This window comes from Chiroxiphia lanceolata, chromosome 2 (genome assembly GCF_009829145.1).
Source record: "Chiroxiphia lanceolata isolate bChiLan1 chromosome 2, bChiLan1.pri, whole genome shotgun sequence".
In the NCBI taxonomy this organism is placed as follows: Eukaryota; Metazoa; Chordata; class Aves; order Passeriformes; family Pipridae; genus Chiroxiphia; species Chiroxiphia lanceolata.
In genome coordinates, this window is record NC_045638.1 from 83,950,880 (window position 1) to 83,977,000 (window position 26,121).

Sequence of the window (26,121 nt, forward strand, 5' to 3'; positions counted from 1 at the left end):
TTATTTGGAGAACACAGCATGTTATGACCTGTAAATGCGAGTGCTAATTAGATATGACCTGGCCTCCCCTGCCTCCTACAATATCTCAGCTGAAGAACCATTTGAAAAAACAGTTACAAAATTGAGACCATCTGAGAAGCACACACAGGTTATCCTTTACCTGTTCCTGATTCTGAATACTGGAGTGAAAGGATAGGTACCACATTGCAGGTACCACATTGCTGGTCCCACTAGCCTCCTGAAAGCTGTGCAATCCAGTCAGAGTCTTGTTCACTGCAGGCAATCTGATGCTTAGCCTTAAACATGCCCTGAAAAGTATTACAGGTATGTGGATATTGCAGAAGGGCTGAGAGTGGCATACTGGAATAATTTGTAATCAATGCAACTTGGATTGTTTCTCCTGAAAACCCATCATCATTTTTGTAAGCAAAATGACTTAAAATCATCTGCATTTCTCGTCCATTTCCCTTATTGTAACTCCTCTCAAACCTAATACTTATGAATTTAATAGCTCCATGATTTATTATTTCACTTTCTGGTTTCTTGTTTAGCATATGCATAAGCTTTAAATTGAGCTTAATAACTGTGCTTTCTAATCTGAAATTGCACATTTTGAACTGATGACTGATGGTCTGAATAACCAACAACTTGTATCTTCCTCCCTAAGACCATTCTTCTGGTTTTCCTGAAAATTAACTTTGTTACTCCAAAGTTTCTTGTCTCTCTACAGATTAATTTTCCAGACAAGCCTTCCTGTAACCTTTTACAGTAGTGTGTCTGCTTGTAGGAGAATGTCACCTTAATTGGGATGACTGCAGAGATTTCCCAATCTGTCATCTGTACCCAGACCACTAAACACCAATTTCTAATATGACAGCCTCCCTGCAGACATCCTTGTTTGGTGCTGTAGAGTGCCATGGCTCCTAGGATGAGACAAAAGTCTGTCATTTTTAAAACTTGGTGTCTAGACTTTTGGATTTAAGTGTATTTGTTCCACTGAAAGGGGAAAGAATTTCTGACTAGAAGTGATCCAATTTTCTGAAGTAACAAGCATCTTTCTTGCAGCTGTAAGGAAGACAGAAAAACCTAATTTTCATTTAGGCTCTTAAATGAGAGTTGTTAAGAGCCTGATTCTCTCTGAATATTAATAGGAGGTTGATGCTTTGAAAGTCAGCCCTCTGGATTAAATAACTGGGACCACAGACTATAGAATTAAAAGACTAAAATTTATTTTAAAGTAGCACCTGAAGTCCATTATGGTGTAAAAGAGGACATGGAGACTGGATTCTCTCTGGTGGTCTGTATCTTCCATGGTCACTGTGGCATTAAGTGACAGGATCAAAGTTAAAACAAATTGCTGCTGTTCTGACTCGAGAAATCTTGTGTTCACTTGTTTTTGATATAAATGACTACAATGTCATCCAGATGAAAGGGGAGCTGGGAAAAGAATCTTTATAGGGTTTGTCCAAACACATGCACATATGTTGTACAACTTTACTACTATTGTAAGTATACAGTTATTTGAGTATTTATATTTTTGCCATGATATATGTATTTTTCTATCAGCTAATGGTTGTAGCTGTGTTACTCTGCAATGTGGTGCTTCAATTTAAAAAAAAAAAAGTCACATTTTCTCCTAATTCCACTATTAAATGTTTCTGTATAAATACCGTCAGCTTGATCATTTGGTATTTTTCCAGCTATCTAACCATGTATATATTTCATTCTGTACAGCCAGGTTGTCTGACAATGAAATCAGTCTGCAGTAAATTAAGCAGAGCACCATTAATGGACCATCTGCCAATCCCCCCATAAATTTACGAGAAGACAGTCCAGGCCTTCAAGTTCTTAGTAGCAGATCTTCCTGACATGCAATTGTATTCAATGTGATTCAAAACAGAAGCATTTTAACACTGTTATAATTAAAGGAAAATGTGTGAAAATTTGTCAACAATATGTAGTCCACCTGAAAATGCCTGATTTGCTTATTATTGCCTGAGAATATTTTTTTCTTTAGTAGAAAGGAATGAAGAAAAGCAGGATCGTGTTTTTATACATCCAAGTTCCTTTAAAACCTGCGTGACGCACTCAGACAGCAATCGTGTATGTACCATGCCTGTCATTACCATCACTATACCAGCCTCAAAACTGTAGGACAATCCCACCACTGAGCCCTCGAGGATCCCTTTTCTGGATGGATAAAACAGTGCAGTCTGGGATGATAGGAGAGGGAATCAAGTTGCATGGAGATAATCTGAAGTGCCAAGCCACAGTGAGAGTCCAGCATTTATGTTTATTGCCAAATTCTTATTTCAAAGAGGATTTTTTTTTTTGGTATGTGGGGAAAATACTAGTTTTTCTACATATTTTATTAATCAGATTTCTAGAACTTTTTTGGCATCTTGTGAATTCTGCATAACTGATGCCCTGAAGAGGAGGTGAGACTCCTGGGGAAATGTCCATATGTAAAATGGACATCAGAAAGCCTAATAGGTGAAAGATGGATATGCAGAAATAAGTTGGTTTTCTATAGTTATAATAGCTACTTCATATCTAATTTAGAGTTTATTACAAAAATTACAGTAAAAGGCTGTTTTTAGTGACAAGGTCTCATTGCTGCCAATTTTCAGCTCACTATGGAGACTGATTCAAAATGACTTGCATCCCTACACATGTGTGCACACAGATGGTCAATTACAGATTTAACTCAATGCAGGGGCCAGGTGCTAAAAATACAAGTTTGGGTAAAATGTGGGGAGAGAGAACAGAATGAAAAAGACAGACAGCTGCTCATTGTCTTGCCTTGAATAACTGTAACTCTTAACAGTCCAAGGAAGTAAAAGACCAGGCTAGAAAATTAAAAACTTGACAGAGGTAACAGCCTCTTGCAAAGGCCAAGGATATACAATGCTGAGTACTTTGTTATGAAGATGTCAGGTATTTTCTAGATTGGAGAAATTTTTTCATTGTGTGAAACAACATGGTGCTGATACTGCAGAAACTGTCCTGGATATTTAAACTGGTGGGATCCTTGTCCAACAAGTACTTTTCAAGACAACAACCTCAATCCCATGGGATCAAGGTTTATGTGATTTACATACACAGGATCTAGGTTTTCAACCCCCATTTTTGTCATTGATTCATCAGAATCCCCAAGGCTGAGCCAACTGCCTAACGGCAATGGGAAGTTTCTTGTTTCAAGATACCTTGGCCAGACAGAGGGAAATATTAAGGCAGGGTTTAAGCTCTGACCATTCTGATTCGATGAGATTACATGGCAAGCGCAGCCTCAAGGTATTACCTTATTCCTAATGAAAAAATACAGGAGCTACAGCTTCCGTTTCAGGGAAACATCTATCAAGAAAAGAGGTCCTTCAACATTTAACTTACATTTGTTTGAACACAGAAGTAAGCACAACCTTGAACATGATGCTGAGAAGAAAAAGAATGTGCTGTTGCATTTGTAGCCTGCAGACAGAAAGCACAACATCTCCTGCAGTGCTGGTGGCCCAGAAAACATTCAGTGACATAGTGCTGAAAGAGTCCTTTCCCTCCTTCTGACCCATCCAAAACTTAGGTAGCTGGTCGTTAAGCTACCTGTTTCCCCCTGAAAGCCAATGGGGAGGCATCTCTGCAGGACAGTTTCTCCTGTCACAAAATAGTTGCTCTAAGATTGGTGTAGTCAATCTGCAGCCGGCAGTGGTGTTTGCTTCCAGTGCTGAAGGAACCTAAACAACTTTGCTCAGAAAAGAGGAGCAGTTGGGGTTTCATGTGCTCAGTCAGATACACTTCTGAAGAGGTTTAACTCTGACCTAAGCAGAAGCATCACAACGCTGGAGAGAACCAGCACATGTTGCTTGTATAAATTTTGTCCTAGTTACTAATATTGATATACACTGTACTATCTTTTCCTGGCCACAGACCATGCTGACTGTTGGAAATAGCAGGGCTATGTTCTTTGTTCCCTCCGAAAGCAGACATGGTCACCAGGTCATATGGTAAATGGGAAAAATTCTTGGGGATGTGCCTACAAGTATGAAGGAGATAAAAATTCCCTTTCATCAGTTAGAGCTAATATGAGTTCTCTGTGATTAAGCTTTTGGGGAAAGAAAATGGACTGTTAGATCCTCAGTTGGAGAAAAGGGAAAGGAAGAAGCCTGCCTGGGAATTGGTAAATGATCTGAGCAGAGCATAAACAGACTTTCACTAATAGGTCACAAGTATGAATTATGCATTCCATGCTTTTTAGGAAGAAGAGATGATCAAGAGCTGGCAAAAAGTAGGATTTAGGAGACCTAATGAGGCAAAGCTCCACTTTCATCCTTCCGCAAATGCTGAGTTGCCACAGCCAGAAGAGAGAGACCCAGGGAACACTGGTAACCTGTGGAGACGACACCAACAGCTAAGGAGTTGAATCAGAAATTATTTGTTGGCCATGTCCTTTGCAAGGGGATGACATCTGGTAGAAATTACCTTGACCAGTGTGAAAATGAAATGTTGCCACCATGGAATACTGCAGAGATTGAAATAAACTTGCTTAATGCAGTTAGGATTTTTCTATCAGAACATTTTTCAAAGTATGACATCGCTTTACTGACACTGAAATATTTTGCACAATGGCATTTTTTTCAACAAATGTCTAATAAAACACAGGAGTTTTTTTCTGGCAGGGCAACCACCCAACCAGGGATCACAGCTCTGCTGCAGTCTGTCGCAGACTGCCAAAGCCATTCAGACTGTCTCAAAGCTGGACATTTGGGACTTTTGAGATACACAATTCCAACATATTCCTTTCATGTTCTAACTTCAGGACTGGGGACCCCAGAAGTGTACCAGCTCCCACAGGAGACTGCCTGGGAAGCCCCTGGGAGCATATGGGATTTTCATTCTCCCTCCGTAGACTGAATGGGTCTTTATATCTCAAATTCACTGCAGTTGCCACCATTTTTATATCCAAAGATCTCCATCTGCCCAGTGCAGCTGAGTGAGAGCAGGGAGTCTGGAATTCCCAGGCAATCATGCCACTTAGGCTTCTGTGAACAGTTAATGAATAAAAAACACTTTTTATTTTTTTCTCTGACCCCAAATATTTCCTTTTCAAATTTCTTCTGTTAACTTTTTTCATATTTGTTCAAAAGAATTTTTCAGAATAAGAGTTACATAATAATTTTAAATATTTTAGCCAACCCATTGTTATCAAACACAACAAGCAAGGCTTTAGAAAAGTCACTGAGGGTCAAAGTATACTTTTCACTGTGTACCTATCAGAGGGGTTTTTTTCCCATTTTGTTAGTTGAAGTAGTCCAGAGGAATTAAACAAATAGTTAATAGCTGTGCAATCTGAGTGAAGTCCTCAAATAGACTGAATAAAAATATTTGTGTTTATCTGACTTTGAAAACAATCAACATTTATTAAAATTTAAAATTATCAAAATTTAAATATGAGTGTTTTCCCTCTCTTGCTATCATTATTTTTACCAATAGAATATCCTGGCATATGTAAAATACACATTAAAAGATTGAACTGACCCCTTGAGATATAATCATAGTATAATTCCTTTTCTCCTGCTTATACCTCAGTTCCAAGAAACATTTATTTGTGCTTGTTTTTAATATTTAACTGAGGTACTGGAGAGCACTTGTCTAGTAGTATCTCAGATCAAGCATCAGAAGCCATACAAAAAGAGACAACTCTTGGATTTAAGACCAGAGTTTTTCAAGTAGAACAGCTTCATTTAGCAAAAGGCCTGCACTTTGCTGAGTCAGAGGAGATTTTAGCCAGTGTCTTCCTTAATCAGGGCAGTGGAGTAGATCAGCAGGTATTGGTCAGGGTGTAGACCTTTCCTTCTATTGCTGCATAATACACTGCTAGTTTTATTCCCACCTTCCATTTTTGCCTGGTTTTGTGACCATTACTGTTCAGTCAAGGACAGTTGAGAGACTGCAAAAGTCCTTGTGTGCTTCTTGAAAGCAGGATTTCCAGAGCAGGAGAGGAATACTGACACTTTGATGTGAAAAATCACAAGACACTTCCTAAAGAAACATCCACTGTAGGTGGACCCTTCCCAACAGATATACAAGCCCTTTGCTGGATGTATCTTCTGCTCTGTCAAGTTTCTATAGTTCAGAGGACAATTCCAGTGCAATTACCCTGAAAAGGAAGTGAGTCCATGTAGTTGGGCAGTTGAAAAGAGTCAAGATATAGTCCGTGTGGATGTCCACTAGAGGCATTTGTGAAAGAAAATAGCTCATTTGAGAGTTTCCATGGCATTTATTGGTTAGAGGAGAGTGTTCAGACCAATTGTCAAAGTTCATGTTTCCCCCATTTGAAAATGATGCAGTTTTTGTCCATTCCTTCCTACTTACCTTCCCTCCTTCAGCCTTCTCACAGTCTCCCTGAACCTGCTTGAGGCTCCTTGCAGTGTTCAAGCATTTGCAACTGGGAAAGAGGAGTGAGAATATGTAAGAGAAACAGCCCTGCAGACACCAAGGTCAGTGCAGAAGGAGGAGGAGCAGGTGCTGGAGCAGAGATTCCTCTGCCCATGGTGCAGACCATGGTGAGTCAGGATGTGTCCCTGAAGTCTATGGAGGTCCATGGGGGAACAGAGATCCACCTGCAGCCCTTGCAGAATCTCATGTCAGAGAAGGGGGATGCAGAAAGGAGGCTGTGACCCTGTGGGAAGCCCATGCTGGAGCAGGCTCCTGGCAGGACCTTGTGGCTCCATGGAGAGAGGAGCCCACACTGGAGCAGGTTTGCGGACAGGACTTGTGATCCCATGGGGAGGCCAACATTTAGCAGTCTTCATGGAAGGGACCCGCGCTGAAGCAGTTCACGAAGAACTGCAGCCCATGGGAAGGACTCACACTGGAGAAGTTCATGGAGGATTATCTCCTGTGGAAGGAACCCCATGCTGGAGCAAGGGAAGAGTGTAAGGAGTCCTCACAGGGACAACATATGATGAGGTGGCACAGCCCTCATTTTCTGTCCCCCTGTGCTGCTGGTATGGAGGATTTAGAGAAATATGGATTTGAGCCTGGGAAGAAGGGAGAGGTTGGAGAAGGTATATTATTTTTCTTTAATTAATATTTATTTCTTATTATCCTATTCTGACTTTTGATTGGCAAGAAATTAAACTAATTTCCCCAAGTCAAGTTGGTTTTGCCCATGACAGTATTAGGCAAGTAATCTCTCCACCTCCTTACCTCAACCCATGAGCCTTTTGTTATATTTCCTCTCCTCTTCCTGACTGAGGAGGGGAGTGACAGAGTAACTTTGATGGGCACCTGCTGTCCAATCAGAGTCTATCCACCATACCCTTTTTTTGCCTCATGGAATATATGCATACTGAGCACCCAAAAGTCGACCGTAATATGAACAATCGTTAAGTCAAATGGAACAGAGGTGGGCATGGTGAGACTAGGTTTCATCTCCTAAATATCTCCCAGCTACCCAGACAAATGAAAGATAGTATAGAGGACAACGACTAGTTGGAGCATTTGAGGCAAGTGAGAAGTGGTTTCTGAGATCCTTCTTTCTTCTGCTCATGACATTTAATCAAGGGCAAACGGGACATGGGAACTGGAGAGAAAATGCTTCTATCCCAGAAGAAAAACGTGTCTATGGAACATTCACTCTACTCATAGTCACCATATATTTTGCTCACTGAACTAAAGGGCTCTTTCTGCTTACATTCAAACGTGGAGTGAATGTAGCACAGATTGTGCAGTCAGACACCTCTTACTAGATCCATGTGCCAAACACATGGATTGGGGCGGGATTGGAGCCTACAATGGTGGAGAACAAATAAAAGGGAATTATTATACATTAAAGCCACCAACACACAAGCTGGTCTGGTTTCATAGGAGCATTATTTAATCAACCATAGGAAATACATGGTGTTCTTTGGGTAGCGCGGTAGCTTATGTTGGATCTGGGAGATTTTTGTAGGAGTGGATCTGATAAGATATTACAACACTGGAGGTTACAAGAGGCTTGAGGAGCAAGACTGCCCATCCTGCTCATGCAGCACATCTCAGCAAGGTATTTGTAAACATCCATCAAACACTCCATGCTTGATTAGCACCTTAGTAACACGACTGAGTTACCAGAGGCATCTAGAAATTGGACTGATAAGTTATATTGTTGTAATCTTCACTTTCTATGAGCAAGGGTTGTATCTCTGAAGAAGTTCTTTTTTTCTTTCGACAGGCCTTAATGAGACCTGTGAGCACAGCAGTAACGACGCCTCCAACCACAGCTGCTCCAACCAACCAAGCCCAGATCTGACGGGCTTGCTGAAGGTAAGGTGTCAAAAACTCTAGGAAAGACTGAAGGGCTAGAAAAAACAAATAGAAAAAGAAAAGTCCCTTTACATGATACCATGTACAGTCACTTTATGGAAGTCATATAATAAATAATACTGGAAGGCTGAGTATAAAGAAGAAAAGTGGTAGAAATTATTTGAGGGTAATAAATTGTTTTAAACAAATCTCTTCAGACCTTATAGTCTGTTTCTCAATCTTCATATTAAAGGCAGGAACAGAATTCACTGTCCCCAGTGCTCCTTATGGTTTTATCAAAACATAAGACACAAGAAGTTTGATACTCTATGGCCACAAGTCCTGCCAGCTCAGCATCCCATTGGCAACAATTACTGAAGCAGAATACTAGGGAGAGTTTAAGGAAAGGTCAAGCCTATTAAAATCCTTTCACAAAATACTTACCCAGTCTCAGACAATTTACAGCTCAGGGATTTCCTGAACTAAACGTGATATTGTTGTATGTAATAGTCATTGGAGGACATTTTTCCTTCCATCATCTTTTAAAAATGCTCTTTGAACTTTTATCACAACTTTTTGCAGCAATAAGATCCCTGCCTTAACTATATGTTGAATGGGGGAAAAAGCTTCCTTTCACTAGTTTTGAACCTGCCCCCTGCTCATTTCATTTGATAGTTTTTGCGTGGGAAGTGGTAGTAGACAATTATTCTCTGGTTACTCTCTGCACAAGAAATCCTCTTTCTCTGGTGAATCCAGGGCAGATTCTCACTGTTAAATAATCAGCTACCCTTTTGCTTTGTAGTATGAATGTGCGCATCTGTCTCTCTGTTTTTCTTGCTAAGGCTTAAGGAGTCATGAAAATCCTGCCATAGAGGGCTTTCCTTTTGCAATAGAGATTGGAAAGGGATGGGTTCAAAACACACCCAACAACCTGGCTTGAATTTGAAAACTGGAATTGCTGTCCCCTTGGACCAAGGAGGATTTTGAACCCACATCTCCCAATTACGATCTCTAATTGCTATTATTAGCTGTAATTACTAGCTAGTAGGGAACAAAAGAAAAAACAAGAGTACCTCTATGGACACCTTCTCTGGGAAACACTATGGTGGTTTATTTTTGAAGGCTCTTTATGCATCTGGACTGATTTAGATGTACTTGACCATATTTAGTATGGTATACCCCCATAAAGGCTGTAAATATCTTCCTGTCATCTTGCATTTTCACTGGTGACCAGAGAAGCCATCCCATATCCTCTTTGATCGTGGTACTTCCGAGAGTACGCTGTTATATACTCCGTGTTCTGAAAAAATGGTGCCTTGGGGCCTGGGTAAGGGATGTAACCAGGAAGCTGCCTGATTTGGTGCAGCCCTCTGACTACTACCCTCTATTAGTACTCCAGGTGGATAGGTATGAGATTGAAAGAAGAAGTCTCAGGGTTCAAAATGGGACTTCAGGACACTGGGGCATTTAGTTGAAGGAGCAGGTGAGCAGATAGTATTCTTCTCGATTCCTTCAGTACTAAGGGGAAATGCTGAAAGGAATAGGAAATTTCAACAGATCAATACATGGTGCCATAGACGGAATTTGGGTTTTTTTGACCACAAGGTGGCTTACACAGCACCAGGCCTGCTCATGTCAGATGGGGTGCACCTAACTCAGAGGGGGTAAAGGATCATGGCCCAGGAAATTAGCAGGGCTGATTGAGAGGTCTTTAAACTAGGCTCAGAGGGGGAAAGGGATAAGACCAGGATCACTAGAGATGAGCTTAGGTGAGGTATACCTGTGATAGGGACAAAACTACTAGCCCAGCTGAAGTGCATCTACACCAATGCACGCAGCTGGAAGCTATTGTTCAGCAGGAAAATCATGATGTAGTCACCAGCATGGAAACATGGGGGGATGACTGTCATGACTGGAGTGCTACAATGGATAGCGATAAGCTCTTTAGAAGAGACAGGTGAAGCAGGAGAGCTGGTGGGGTAGCTCCATATGTTACAGAGTGTTTTGCATGTATTGAAATTGACAATGATGAAGATGACAAGGTTGACTACCTCTGGGTGAAGATCAAGGGGAAGGTCAACAGGTGGATGTTGTGGTGGGTGTCTGTTACAGACCACCTAGCGAGGAAAAATAGGCTGATGAGGGACTCTACAAGTGGCTGGCAGAAGTCCAGAAGTTTTCTCTGGAAATACACAGCATAGAGGAAGCAGTCTAGGAGGCTCCTGGAGTGTGTGGAAGACAACTTCATAACACAACTGGTAAATAAACCAGAGGAGGTGCCCTGCTAGACCTGTTGTTTGTGAACAAAGAAGGACTAGTGAGTAATGTGATGGTTAGTGGCCATCTTGAGCATAATGACCATGAAATATTAGTGTTTTCTGTACTCTGTGAAGGAAGGAGGAGCACCATCAGAACTTCCACCTTGGACTTCTGGCAGACAGACTTTGACCTGTTTAGGAGATTGACAGAGTCCCTTTGCAGTCAGTCCTGAAGGAAAAAGGAGTCCAGGAAGGCTGAATGTGTTTTAAAAAGGAACTGTTAGATATTCAGCAGCAGGTTGTCCCAGGGTATAAGAAAACAAGTCTCCGGGGAAAAAGACCGGCCTGGAAAAACGGAGAACTTAGGCTGGAACTCAGGGAAAAACAAGAGAATCTACCATCTCTGGAAGGAGGATTGGGTAATTTGCGAGGACTCCAAAGATGTTGCAACATTGTGTAGGGAGAAGATTAGAATGGCCAAAGCCCAGCTTGAACTTGATTTGGCCACTATAGTTAAAGACAATCAAAAAAGTTTCTATAAATACATTGGCAGTAAGAAGAGAGTCAAGGAGTGTCCCCATAATTTTTTGAATGCAGAGGGTAGTGCAGTGATGGGATGAGGAAAAGACAGAGGTACTTAATGCCTTCTTTGCCTCAGTCTTCAATATCAAGACCAGTTGTCCTCAGCTGAACTGGAAGCTGGTGATGGGGAGATGAGTGAAGGCCCATAATCCAGGAAGAGATGACTAGTGACCTGCTATGCCAATTAGACACTCACAATTCCATGGGCCCTAGTGGAATCCAGCCAGAATATTGAGGGAACTACCAAAAGAACTTGCCAAACCACTCTTAATCATCTACCAGCAGTCCTGGTTAACTGAATAATTTCCAGCTGAATGGGAATTGGCAAATGTAAGGCCCATTTACAAGAAGGGTCAGAAGGATGATCTGGGGAACCACAGGCCTGTGAGCCTAACCTTGGTTCCTGGCAAAGTTATGGAAGAGATCATCCTGAGTGCCATTACATGACACATGCAGGACAACCAGGGGATCAAGCCCAGCTAACATGGATTTATGAGAGGCAACCTTGACCAACCTGATCTCCTTCTATGACAAGATGGATGAGGGGAGGGCTGTGGATGTGGTCTATCTGCACTTCAATTAAGCATCTGACACCATCTCCCACAGCACCTTCCCAGAAAAACTAGCTGTTGATGTCTTGGATGGATGGACTCTTTCAGGGGTAAAAAACTGGCTGGATGGTCAGACTCAAATTGCTGTAGAGAATGGAGCTAAATCCAGTTGGCCGCTAGTCACTAACAGTGTTTCTCAGTTTTGGGGCCAGTCCTGTTTAACATCTTTATTGATGAGCTGGATGCAAGGATTGAGTGCACCCTCAGTAAATTTGCAGACGACACGAAGTTGAGTGGGAATGTTAATCTGCTCAAGGGTAGGAAGACTTTACAGAGAGACCTGGATAGACTTGAGCAATGAGCTAGGGACAGCTGCATGAGGTTCAATAAGATGAAGTGCCAGGTCCTGCACTTGGGTTATACAATCCCATGCAGAGCTACAGGCTTGGGGAGGAGTGACTCGAGAACTTTTTGGCAGAAAAGGACTTGTGGCTGCTGGTTAACAGGGGCTGAACATGGGCCAACAGTGCGCCCAGGTGGCCAAGAAGGACCTGTCTCGTCTACTGTGCTGTAGAGAGAGAAAAGAAATGACCTTAAGCCGAGACAGGGGAGATTCAGATTATATACTAGAAAAAAATTTTTCACCATTAGGGTTGTCCAGCATGGCCCAGGGAGGTGGTGGAATCACCATCCCTGGAAGTGTTTAAGAGTTGTCTGGATCTGGTGCTGGGTGATGTGATTTAGTGATTTAGGGGTTACAGTGGTAGTGCTGGGTTGACACTTGATGGTGGACTTGATGATCTTAAAGGTCTCTTCTAACCCTGATGATTCTATGATTCTATGATTTTGGTTTGCAGTACCTTTAGGGTTAAGCTGTCCTTAACAGTTGAAGTCTGAATAATTTTCCGAGATGTTATTCAGTTTAGGTTGAGTTTAGGTTGAATATAGTTTGTCCCTACAACTCAGTTTTACTTTGATGAATGTTTGGTGGGTATTTTCTGTTCCTTGTTTTCTAGTTAGTCCAACTTTGTATTCTGAGATTGCATTTTCAAGAGTCTGCATGTTCAGCCTTCTACTTGTATTCTCATTAGACATATAAATGCTATACAACACTAAGAATTACACAAAAATTAGATTCTTGATGTTTCAGAGCGAACTCCACAAACCTCTGGCTATGCAGGACATTATCTCTTTATCTTCATTTCTCATCTGTCAAATGAGGACAAGATCATTAACAGAATCCTTTTTATTGTGAATATGAATTAATATTTCTGCAGGACTCAGCTGCTGTAGTGATCATCACCAAAGAAAAGCCTTAGAGGAAATATCTTCAGGATAGAAATTCAGAAGTGTGCAATAAATCACACATTAGGCTACACGCTGCTCAACTGAGAAAACAAAAATCAGAAGTGAAAAGGATTGGATATCGTTTTCTTAATGATACTGTCTGTGCTGTGTATGAATGACTTGAGGGTTTGGGGAAAAAATATATGCAATTAAGATAATGCTCACCTGGAGAGGTGGAGGGTGGGTTGTGCTTACATAGACTTTAATGCTGGCACACCTTAACTTTGTGTGCTTGAGTTTGTAACTCCAATTTTTTTTTTTAAACTCCATTCATTTGTATTTATATTACAAACATGTCCAAATTAGAAACAATACAGCTATTTAAAGTGAATTACAATTATGCTAAAAGGAAATTGATACATAACAGAAACTTGACACTGTTTTAATGTTATAGCAAAAGAGAATTATTACAAAGTTCTATTCCTTGCAGAATGTCTAGGATATGAGGTGCCACGGTTCGAAGGGGGGATGGAGCCGTGACACAGCGGCTGGGTTTGGGAGACAAGGTAGGGTGCAGATGGAATGCTTTATTGAGGCATGCACAGGATTTTTTATCAGTTCAGGCGGGGAAAGGGCCAGAACATGGGGTGGACCATGAGACAGACAAACGGGGAATAAATTGGGATAGGGGCACAGACAAAAGAGGGAGGACCGTGGGAGGAACCGGGGAAGGAAAGGGCCAGTGGAGGCTGTCTCCTCTCTGCAGCTTCTCCTGCCAATCAGCAGGGAAGCAGGGAAGTGGACAAGCCTGGGCATGCCCGGGAGATACAAATTCTGGGGAAATATACAATACGTATATACATAATACTGTAAAGTCTGTATCATTAAGTCCTTTCAATCGCTGTACATCTTTTTGCACTTCTGAAATTGTTCCCATTCTGATTCCTGGTCCTTCACAGAGGGTTTTCTATGTGACATCTTAAATTTGTGCTTTGTCCTTGAACCATCTCTCTCCTCCATCAATATTACTTAGAGGTCTGACCTATCTCTTCCCAATAAAACATAATGTCACATTTCATGTCAGGCTCTTTTCAAAGAAATTATCTATTTTATTATATCATGATAATCAATCATACATGTTCTTCTCTTGCTTTCAGCCTCAGTCAATACTGGTTTTGTAATTAGTTCAAAACCAAAAGCCATCTTCTGGCATCTACTGCCTGTTTCTTTTTGCTTCACAAAAGAGTTTGGCATCACTATCATAAAGTTGCCATGGCAACTTTTGGATGTCAAGGGATGGAATAACACCCTGTGATCTGTTAATCTGTGACTCTAACACAATAGTAAAACCTTTGACTGGACTGGCTGCTCAACCAAAATCTTGCAAATTGCCTTTTCAAGTATTCCACTATCATGATTCTTTAACTGTGCAAGGCCCAAAAGTGCAACAGTTGTGTTTGCTGATGACTACCTGGGAAAAGTGTCAAGGGAGTTAGGAGCAAGGGGACAACATATAGCTGTTTTTTTAGGAGACTGGCAAATACCAATCCCATTCCTTTTACATCAGTGTTTAGAATAGTCCTCACAGGAAACAGCCATGAACACCATGTCAATAGGTTCATGACAAAGCAAAAGGAAGCTAGGTTGAGCTGCTGCTTGATAGCTACCCTCCCATTACTGACAGAAACCAATATCTTGCCTTCCTGCTCTTTTTGATGGGAAATTAGCAGCGACTAACCTCAGTTGTGGTCTTAACATTCAACTCTTGACATGTTCTTGTTCTCAAAGAGTGTGTTAGTTCTAGGTAACAACAACAAATAACTTCCTATTCTTAATAAATCAGATTGGGTTTTTTTAGTGTAATTTAAAAATGCCAGGTAGTCTATTTCATGTGGATTGATAAACGTTATTGAGAGAGTAGTAAACCACAACGGTGTAATTTTAAGGTGAAGCAATGTGCCTCCTATATTTAGGGTAATAATGTGGATTTTGCGTGATGATTGAGGAAACATACTATGGCAAATCTATCATTGAACATCCTCAGATATGCCTTTTGTGGTAATGTCAAACCATATTATTGATATAATAGATCCCAAAGATTAAAAATATCCCCTAACATTTAAACTTTTAAAAAATATTTGTATATTTTAGATATTCCTTCTATGTAAACCAGAGGATGGCAAAGTCTTTCTATGGTTAATTACACAAATTAGAAATAAAACCTCTGGCCAACCAAAAAATAAACAAAGAAAAATTCTATAATTTATCTATTGCCATAGTCCCACTGATATGTTTGCAGTCTTACTACTACATTTGACACCCATTTCTACTCCTAACCTGGGTAGTTAATGGGCATTAGGTTTTAAAGCAAACTTTGAGACAGTACAAACATTTCTATCACTTCTAGCTTGTAATTTTTTTCTTACCCTAGTGAACAAGTTAATTTCTGCCATTTGTCGTGTCTTTGTGTTTTGCTGGTTGTGTCCCTCAGGGTATTCAAAGGCAATACCAGTGAGACTTCCACAATCAAACTAGGAGGATGAATTGAATGAGATTCAGGTTCTGGAGTTGGTTTTAGGGCAGGATTACTTGTCTTTGTAGTGATGAAAATTTCACAACTCTCACAGATTTCATCCAAGTGTCCTCATTATTACAGCTTGGAAAATGCTTTTTAATGTCTTACAACAAGACAAAGTCTGGAGAAGACTGTCATCCATATTCCACTATTTTTGGACTACAAGATGCTGTGCAATGGGTGTTAGTGGGTTGTTTATGGTAGAGCTACAGTATCTCATGGTGTAAACTCAACCTACTCCCTTTCAATTTTGTCTTCTGCCCCAGGTGGGATATCAGGAAACTATGATTCATCATTCATAATGTGGCTGTCTCTAGAAACAGTAAGAATCCAGTAATTTCTGACAATGACTTTATAATTTTTCAGTGCTGAGGTTGATTAGAGTTTTGTCTGCCTGTTACTTCTGTGTAGTAATGTGTTACTGTCCTGCCCACTTGGTGGCAATGACAGCCAGACTCACAGAATGGATTCCTGAAAAAATGGATTACTTTGCAGTGTTGAGAGAAGATAAATCAAATATTCCTGGGTGTATTTATAAAGCAATACTATTTATTTTTTATTTGACAACCTCATCACTTGCACTTTATAATCTTCTTTCAAAGTTTACTTATAAAAATTTCTTATAAAAGAGGTGAGATCTGTCTATAGGATATCTGATGTCACCACACTCTATATGCTACCGGGTGTTAAAAGCTCACCAAAAGTTTTCTACCTCTAAAAGGCTCTTAGGAAAATAAGAAAAAAATGTTTTTAAATCCATATTCTCTTCTTCTATTAAGCGTCATTATATAACCATCAAAATATCTGTTTTTCCTTTCTTTTTACTGTTTTCTTTGTTTCTCTCTGTTTTAATTAACCTGAATTTACACCTCCTTATCTATTTCTGAAGAGAACCAGAGGCCAAAATACTTTCTTGTCATCTTTTATTTAATTTAGAAATCTAAACCACTTCCCAAGCCAGCATTTTGCCACCTTTAATTGCCTTTTATTGTCCTAGCATCCACATTTTTGTGTGCATGTCACTATTTTATAATAGCCTCTGAGAACATAACATTGCCCTTTCACATTGTGGCCAACACTGTGTGATCCTGAGTTGGGAGTCTCTCCTTGAGGGTATCATATTTGCCAGCTGCCATGTTTTCTACTGACCTGGATGTAATTTTGCAGTCAAATTGCTGAAGAGCCAGATATAGAAATGAGCTGCAATATGACACTGGATCTGAGCTATGGATCCTCGTGCAACACATACAGGAGCAACCTGGCTTTCTGCATTGTAGTCACAATTCCTTGTTTTGACCTGAGTCTAAAAGATCCTTAGTTAAGAAACACACTTACTTAGGGTCCAGAAATTGAAACTGGTGGTCAGATTCCTGGGTTTATAATTGGATAGTTGTCTGGTTTTTTAAAAAAATAAAAAGTGGTTTACCCAGCTACTCATGTAGTGGTCATCAAACCACTGCTGGAGTGTGTCCTGAGAAGGGTAACAGAGCTGGCAAAGGGTTTGGAGCACGAGTCTTATAAGGAGTGACTGAGAGAGCTGGCGTTGTTTAGCCTGGAGAAAAGGAGTCTCGGGGGGCCTTCTCTTTACAACAACATGAAAGGAGGTTGAAGCGAACTGGGGATCAGTCTCTTCTCCCAGGGTAACTTCAGGACAGGAGAAATGGCCTGAAGTTGTGCCAGTGAGGGTTAGATTGGGTTTTTAGGAAGAATTCCTTTCGTGGAAAGGGTTGTCAAGCACTGGGAACAGGCTTCCCAGGAAAGTGATGGAGTCATCACTCCCTGGAAGTGTTCAAATCATGTAAACATGGTGCTAAGAGACATGATTTTGACTGGGCTGTCAGTGGTCATTTTATGTTGGATTCTATGATCTTAAAGCTTTTCCAACCTAAATGATTCTATCGTTCCATAATATTGTTCTCATTGGAGAGGGAGACTTTCTGGGGAAAAGTCAAGACTGCATCTGTAAATTATCTGTTTTCATTTCTGAAAGAAGGAAAAAATATAGAAAAGACTTAGTCCAGTCCCCTGAAATATAAGCTCTTTGAATAGCTCTTGACACAGTAAATTGTTTTGACAGCTGTTGCTAGGTGGTGCCATTAGTCTTCCAAATCTTTTTATTGATGCTAACTAGTGCTTGCTTTCAGTAAAACTGGTGAGGTTTGTGGTAGTTTTACAGCTCAGAGTTCTCATGTCAGGGAAAGCTGGGTGTCTACTCTGGCTTCTGTTCAGAGCAGCTCCCCAGTACTACACTCTGACATGTGCCTTTGATTCCTGAGGGATGGATTTCCATAAACACTGTGATCACTTCTGTTTCGGTACTGTCGTACATATAGAAATAAATGAAGTTACAGTTAAAATCAAATACTGTCACACACAGATTTGCTTTGGAGTGGAAAGTAGAGTTCCAAGCATCGGTTTTTCCCTCAGGGACACAACAACAATATAATTTAGCATTAAAATGACATTTGTCATTGAATTCTTTCCAAGTTTTATTTCTTGTAACCAGCCTCATCATGCTCTGTGTAGTCGTGCTTCATATCTCCAGAGCTGCTGGTACTGTAACTCAAAATGGCTGCGGAGTCAAAGAATCATCCAGGTTGGAAGAGACCTTCAAAACCATCTAGTCCAACTGTCAGCCCAACATCACTATAATCACCCCTAAACCATTTTCTTTAAAAGCAAACAAGCCAGTTCTTTAGAACAGCATAGAGTCAGATCTTGTGTGCTCATCCTGACTCTATCATGTCCTCTTCCTTTGCCTTTCCTCTTCTTCCTCCTTTGGAAGATCTACAAAAATGCTGCCTGTTCTTGAACACCCAGATCTTTGCTACTGAATTTTTTTTCCTTTGTAATTTTTCCCTATTTCTCCAGTAACTCCTGGCTGCCAATCACAGACTTTCTCTTCTCCCTTGAGTACACAGGAACTTTCAGGGAGAGTCAGTAGGCTTTCCTGCTTCAGGTATCAAGAAGTTTCTGTTTATACCTTCCTCTGACCAGGAATCCGGCATCGCTATCTTGTCTGTATTTAACACTAGAGTAGCAAGAAAATCTGTATCTGCATTTTGAGAGTCCAGCCATTTTCCATTTGTAACCAGTTCTTCTCTTCAGACAAGAAATAGCTCAAGCTCTCATCTCAGTGAGATTAACAAGGAGTTGAGCGACATTGAGGATTATCTGGGCTTTCTGAGCAGCATTGAATTTCATTCTTTGTGTTGATCTTTCAAATAATTAGGGAACTTCTTTCCTACCTCTGTGTTAAAAACATGGGCAGAATTTATTAAGATTTTCATTTTCTGAGGACTGTGTGCTCTCCCGGAAAAAAGGAAGAGTCCAGGAGGAAACAGAAGTGAATTGTTAAATGGTACATAGCTTATAATTTGCTTCCTTTTGCAGCATCACTTCAGGATTTAGAATTCCTGAAAGTCATGATATTTGGAACTTCGTCTGAGTGGTACAATTCTAACAACAGTATGAGTTTAGGAAACTAATGGCTTTCATTAAAATGTATGAATAAGTATTTCTGATCTTGATCTGAAATTAAATTATAGCATCAAGAACAAAAAGGCAAAACACTAGTAAAACAACTAAACCTATAGTTTTGAAAATATATTTGAAATGTTTATTAGATATTTTATGTCCTGTTTTTATGATATGTTAGGAGAAATAATGATTGCTGTATCTTGGTTATAGTACTAAAATGACGTTAAACAATTATACTGGAGAGCTGCAGATTTCTTTCATTACACATAAAATAGACAAAAAATAATTTTCTAGGGTGACTGTAAAAAACACAAGCTAGATTTTTACAAAAATGTGAGCAAACAAGCTAAATGTACGATTGGACAGTTTATCAAGTTGCAGTAAACACATACTGCCATTAGCAGATACCCTGAGACCTGATATTCTTTTGATAAAGACAAAAATCAAGCTATGACAATGCTAGAGATGCTAAAATCTATCTGATGCTATTGTTATAACATTATTGGACTTTCAATTCTTAATTACCTTTTAACTGAAGGGACAAGTTCGCAGAATGTTTCTGCCTCAACAGGAAAAGTAACATGCCCAGTAACCTACCTGTTCAGTGGCCAGTTCTCTGCAAGGATAACTACATCCCACATCACAGGGAGCTTTTGGTAGCGTTGAAGATGAGAGATGTATCTGATCATTGCAATGGCTCAGTTCTATAAATGATTGTGCCAAAGTATCTGAACAATCTCAGTTCAAGGCACCATTTTTATTTTAAGAGAACTAAACCTTTCCCTTAAACAATAAGGAAATGCGCACTACTCAAAAGAATCTATGAATTCCATCACTATGGACTTACTATGGTGTGGTGGGAGGAAAAACAGTTTTCCCCTGAAGTTATAAAATGGTAAACCCCCAGGGGGTGGTTGCCCTTGGGGTTGAGCCAATGAATGCTTCTGCAAAATATAAACATATCACCCAGACCGGAAAAGAAGGTTAGTTGTAGTTGTAGTTGATGTTGGAAAGGTGGCCACGTTCTGAGGCCACGATGAGAAGGGCCTGGAGCCCCACTGGGGGCTGGGCCCCCCCCAGCCCCTGGCTGGGAGGCTACAGGGACTTGGAACAGTGTTAGACTGGGCTAAGTATCTGTAGCTGAGAAGCTGGGAGTTTTTTCTCCTCCACTGTGAGCAGCAGCAGGAGCAGCGTACAGAGTACAGTGGCAAAGAGCCAGAAGATAAGGAGCAGCAAACAAGCATTGCAACCAAGGAGGAGAGACATAGAGAAATGTCTGATGGAGACAGAGCAGAACTAAGCTTTACAGAGAGAGAGAGAGTTTGGGTAAGAACTGAAACAAACTCCCCAAACCCCTCTGAGACCTCCTAGAGAGGAGGAGGATGATTCTCTTGCTTGAGAAGAGTCTTGGAGTGCTACAGCACTGCAGAGAGGAGCTGAGAAGCTAAAAGAATCCCGGAGCTGGACTGGAAGGGCCGAAGGAATGCGGAGGAGGGCTTTCGCCCCCCCCCGCTGCTGCTAAGCTAAGGTAGCAGCCTGAGATCAGAGCCCAGGAGCTCTGTAAGGGAATTTGAATCCCCTGAAGATAGGGACTGTCACGAATACTCCTGTACTTTGTGATATGACGTGGTGAAGTGACCTTTGTCCTAGTGAACACAGCCCACGGAAGAGGTAGACCCTCGCTTCGAGTCGAAGGGCCGAGAGGGGCTTGGAGACCCCCCCTCGTGTGTAATGAAAAGTGATCCAGCTACAGCTACTGCATGGAAGAGAAAGAGAGAGAGAGAGACTAATACCCTAGAGACACTGTTGCTCTGAGAGTGGAAAGAATCTCTTCCTTCTTCCCTCCTGGACTTTTATTTGGAGGAAGAAGAGATTTGATCCATTGTAAATACTGCTTTATCATAGAAAAGATAGTTTATGATTGTATATGATGTATTATAATATTTATTTGTAAAGTCATCGTAATATAATCCCTTCCCCCCATTTTGGGTCTTGTGTGGTGTCTGGAAAACCCATCTCACACTGGACTGAGATGTGGGAGAGGGGCTTGGACTCGAGAACTGGATTTTGGGTCTCTCAAACCATTACATATGGCATAGTGTACCTGAGGTTCCCCATCAGCTACAGCCTCAAGGGCCTCTGTCCTCCCTTTGCTCAAGGACAGCCAGGAAGCCCAAGTAAAAACCACCTCGGAATAGCAATGTATGTCAAAACCATCACTAAACAGCACAAAAATTAATTTGTTTGAAATGAACATAGTGAATTATTAAGTTGTGTTCATATAAGCAACCATAGGGCAAGTACAAAGTCAATGGATCACTGTTTTAAGTGCTGCACAGACCTTGTGTAGTCTTTGGTGCTGCAATGAATTTTACTGTGGGTATTTAAAGGATCAGATTACATTTATATCCAGAAAGAGAGTTTTGAATCTGCATTCCTTTGAACCATGTCCAGAAAACTGAAAATCCCACTTGTTGGTGCTGGCACTCTAACAGCTGAGCTGGGCAAATGGCAGGATCAAATCCAGCACTTTTGCTCTCCAGTTCTGATCACCAGCTGATCATCTGAGTCAGATTCTGCTATTAATAGGCTAGGATGGATAATATTAATATCAATGACTGATTTTTGATTGGATCTTTTCTAATAGTAGTATGTGGATTCTGTATCAGACCAGAAATGTGAAAACAAGAAGGTACAATGTGGGACTATATTCAGGAAAAAATCTGGAACAAAAGGGATTTTTATCTTCTCATTTGACAGTCATATTCCAGGTTACAGGCAAAAAATGTACATTTTACATTTACCCAAAATTATAATATTACCTGGTTCTTGCAGATACTCATAGTCATACCCCAGCTCTCTTGAGGATTTAAAAAATTCTCCATTTCTATAAAGAGGGATGAAGGGGACCATGTAATTTTCTCGATTGTGCCCAATCGTGCATTAGCTGCTGGGTAAACTTCTAGCATGGGCCTGTGTCTTCTTAACCATCGTTCAAAAATGCTGTGGGAAGAAAAAGCATGTCAATCAGTGGTGGAGATCAGCAGAAATTTTCTTCTTGAAAACTAAACAAAATGTTTGGCCTCTTTTAGGTTTTTTTTGAATCCTGGGATAAAGTTGCATGCAATGTCTTGTTTTTTTATGTGTGTAACGCTTTCCAGATTTGAAGTTATCCACTTCAGTGCTGAGTTCCTATGCAAGCCTACAAAAAGCAAAGGCTGCAGTGCTGCAGAGAGGCTGAATATGCTTTTAAATTCTATAAATGTAGTCATTCTCTCTCTGTGACCTGACTGTAACCTCTGCTCAGCAATTGATATGATCGTAAGGGATAGATAGAAATCGATTAAAGACCTCAGTCATTCCTCCTCACTCTCAGAAACATTTGTAGCTGGTTGTGAACGGTCCCGCTTCCAGCTGCTCTGTCCCGTTCCCCTTCCTTCAATTTCTTACCAAGGATTTTCACACTTGCATTAAAGTGTGGTCACACCATAGCTGGTTGGACATCAGCTAGGGAGTGGAAACACCTGAGGTAGAAGGTATAAGCTATCTGAGTCCAAAAACTTGACAGACCTGTTGTCAGTAAAATGTCTTTCTCCAGAATTAGCTTCTTCACTGACCTTAGTGTCTGCACTCTTGTTCAACACATTCTCACTCCTCTCTCCCAGTGCTGTCGGGCAGCTTTTTTTACCCTCTTCTTAGATATGTGATTCCAGATGTCTACCAAGGTCATTGATGGGCTCAGCTTTGGCCAGTAGCAGTCTATCTTGCAGCCAGCTGGAACAAGTGCTGTCCAACATGGGGACAGTTTCTGACACCTTCTGACAGAAGCCATGCCTGTAGTTCCCTAACTACCAAAACCTCACCATGTAAACCCAATGGAAGCTGTTACCCATATCTCCATCCTCAGCTGCTCCTTTCCATTTTCTCTTGCAAAGTTTGTCCCGTTATCTGTGCGTCAGCACAGGGCTGTATGTCTGCTCTTCAACTCAGAGGCAGAAAGCTTAAAGGCTGCAGTATGGGAAGAGTTTATATTGACATTTTCAAGTCAACTACTAGATGTGTTTTGGAAAGTAAAATTAAGAATCTTCCGAAACACTCTCAGTTCTCCCTGTGTCTGAGCTTTTTCTGCTCAACTCTTCTCTTTCTATCAATCCTCAGATCCTTTCCCTGATGCCTTTGTGTTTGTTCACCTGAATGTGCCAGGTTGGAATAGGGGAGGTGGAAAAATGGTGCAGGCAAGCAGATGCAGGTATCTTTTAAATGAAGAAAGAGGACCCAACACTCAATCAGAAGATACTGGTAGGAAGCGAGTATCAACATCAAGTTCAGGGAGGGGTCACTGGATTCATTTATCAGTTATGAGAGATAGAAATGCTCTAAAGAGATAAGTAAATTGCACTTTGTTTGAGATCTTGGCTCAACTGTTGCTCCTCCTCAGCATGGGCCACTGACTGCAGGACAAGGACTTCCCCTCCTCCCCTTCTAATTAGTAACTGACTGTTCAGGGACTCAAGTTATCTCAGAAATGCATGTGCTCAGGACTATCAGGATCTTTATCCCGGGATCTGTTGCTAGACTTTACTCTTATTTTGAGGCATAAAACCAAGAGTTTTTACGCGCACCCCACCACATTAAAACCCTCTCACGCTCATGAAAATATAATAGGGCCAAAATCTTGGTTCTTTTTTAGAATTAAAAAATTTAATTTATGAAAACATCACTATGATCATACACCTTGTCAACTCTTAACAACGCACGTATTACTTTCAGTTGAAATCTTTATTTGTGGCTCTCTTCAGTTAATTTCATCAACCCTGTCTAGAAAGACTCTCATCTGAGTAATGTTTAGCTGAAGCTTTCAGATGGATAAATTTAAACAGTATCAAGACTTCAGCTGCAGTTATCACAAGAAAGTTTGAACAGAAACTCTGTAATCATTAGAGAACATGATGAAGAAATTAATATTTAATCATTAAAAACACATAGACAATAAAGTAGTAATTTAGCTTGAGGAGGGGTGGTGTGTGGGAGAGTGTACTCCAATCTTTCCCCTGCCTGGTTTTTACTCATGCCTTGGGTAAGGTACTCTGCCTATTAGTGCCTTATTTTCCCAGTAGTTGCAGATGGGAGCTGATAGCTCTTCTCTGCAGCGTAGGGTTGTTAGAGGTATGTAGATACTCTGGTTGTGGGAACATGCTAATAATTTAGAAAGGTGGTAGAGATATGAGTTGGATCAGGTTTTTAAAATCTGGTGATGATCCATACCCTAACTTTGGAATGTTCAATGTGAGGTACTTCCTGGGGCCTGATTTTTAGAAAATGCTGAGCAGTCACATTCTGAAAATCCAGAGGGCTGATTAGCACAAGGTTCAGAGCTAAAAGTCGTCATTCGCCTGAAATAGCTTTGCATGACATGCCCTGAAATGCAGCATCATCTCTGGATGAGTTAAGTGTTGCTGTTGCATAAGCGCTTTCAATAAAAAATCCTTAGGCCAGTAATCTTTCAAGTAGAATGCAAATGCGAACCATTTCCATGGAAATGAACATATGTACTTTGGATTCCTTCTTTTGGATTCCTTCATTTGCAGTGTGGTTCCCACACTAGGTATCAAGGTTTTTGTAGCAGTAACAGGAGCATTGAATTGTCTGCTCTTGCAGTTGATCTGTAGATTTAAATGAGATAGCACGCCGTTAATTACTTACATGATGAGTTGTACTGATGCACAAGATACATTGCACAGTTCATTGAGTTGTTTGGGAGCAGTTCTTCTGTTAGCCAGCATAAAACCATATCATCTTGACTGAAATCTCTTTCATCAAATATATGTGTATGCCACCGTAGAAATCTCAGAAACATCCTTTAAGGCTTTAAGAGTCACATTTTCCTTACTCTGTCCTGTGCATTTATATTGTACTTGGGGAGGTTTTTTGATTCTTTGAAAGATTAAGATCTTATTCTGCTTGATAATAAAGTGATTGAGTGAAGTTGCATTTAATATTTCAGCTTAAAAGCTTGTTCCCAGCTTGTTTCCAGCTTGTTAAGTAAGATGGACTCAAAACAAAATTTTTTTCTTGGCAAGCTAATGCATCATGCTCTGTATTTGCAGGAGGATGTCGGTGGATTTTTTAATTTTGTTTGAGAAAACTGACAGATTTAGTATATCAGTAGTATTTTTTACATCTTCATCTGCTTTTAAGGGGGGCACTGCCATTTCCTGTCATACTCATATTTTGTAAAAAAAGTTATGCAAGAGGAACCTTACCCTTGCCTTTCAAGAACAGTTTCTGAGCTTAGTAGAAAAAGAAATCTCCCAATTGCATTCAGCTGGGGAGAAAAGTCCACGGAGAGGGCACAACTTAAGCTTTATTTCTGTTGGTGAAGTACAAATAGTTTCTTGTTGGACATCATAAGCCATTTCATATCAGAGAGTTACATTTTATAACTCCTCAACAAAGACTGTTAACTCCTTTCATACATTTTTAAGGAAAACTGAAATCTTGAAGTAGCCTGTGGCTTTTGCTGTCAGCCAGGTAGTGATATTGGAACGATGGTCCTATCCTTGGGGACTTATCTTAACAGAAAAGATTTGGGCCAAAAAAAAAGTATATCTGGAGAAAATAGTCACACTGCCTTTTGTTTCTGGGTACTCTGATGGCTGAATCATACATTGTAGGATACTTTTTTCTTTAAATAAGATACTTTCTCCAGGCCTGTCTATATTTAAGGCAGTTAGCATCAAATATTTTCTCCTTCATGCAGTGCTATACTTTTTATAGGCAAAGAGAACACATATGAACAGCTATGATGGATCAATTTTTCCATGTGCCTTGGTCTATAGAGACAGTTGTTTTATCCAATAAGAGGCATGTCAATTCCATGACAGAGAGAATCGGTTCTTCCATCCTCAGCAGTTGATCCACTTACAGCAGACAGCATTTTTTCTTTTCTTCCTTAAAAGCAGTGATGTAAGTTATTTCCTTTTAGTATTTTGAAAAATGTGTACTTGTTTCCTATTCTTTTCTCTGTATCTACAATCTTGGAAGAGTTTAGGGCTGCAGAACTAAAGCTACATGCAGAGAGACAAAATGCTGATGTAATTAGTTGGTC

At 40.5% G+C, this 26,121-nt stretch overlaps 1 protein-coding gene across 1 annotated transcript in view; it reads right to left on the reverse strand.

The window, feature by feature from the left end:
* Positions 1 to 8,012: 8,012 nt before the first annotated feature.
* The window catches only part of TYR (tyrosinase), a 54,440-nt gene continuing 36,331 nt past the window's right edge, over positions 8,013 to 26,121 (reverse strand). The window contains 3 exon segments of the mRNA XM_032679425.1: positions 8,013 to 8,336; positions 21,836 to 21,952; positions 21,955 to 22,016. Of these exon segments, the coding sequence (XP_032535316.1) occupies positions 8,116 to 8,336; positions 21,836 to 21,952; positions 21,955 to 22,016 (400 nt within the window). The 3' untranslated portion in view covers positions 8,013 to 8,115.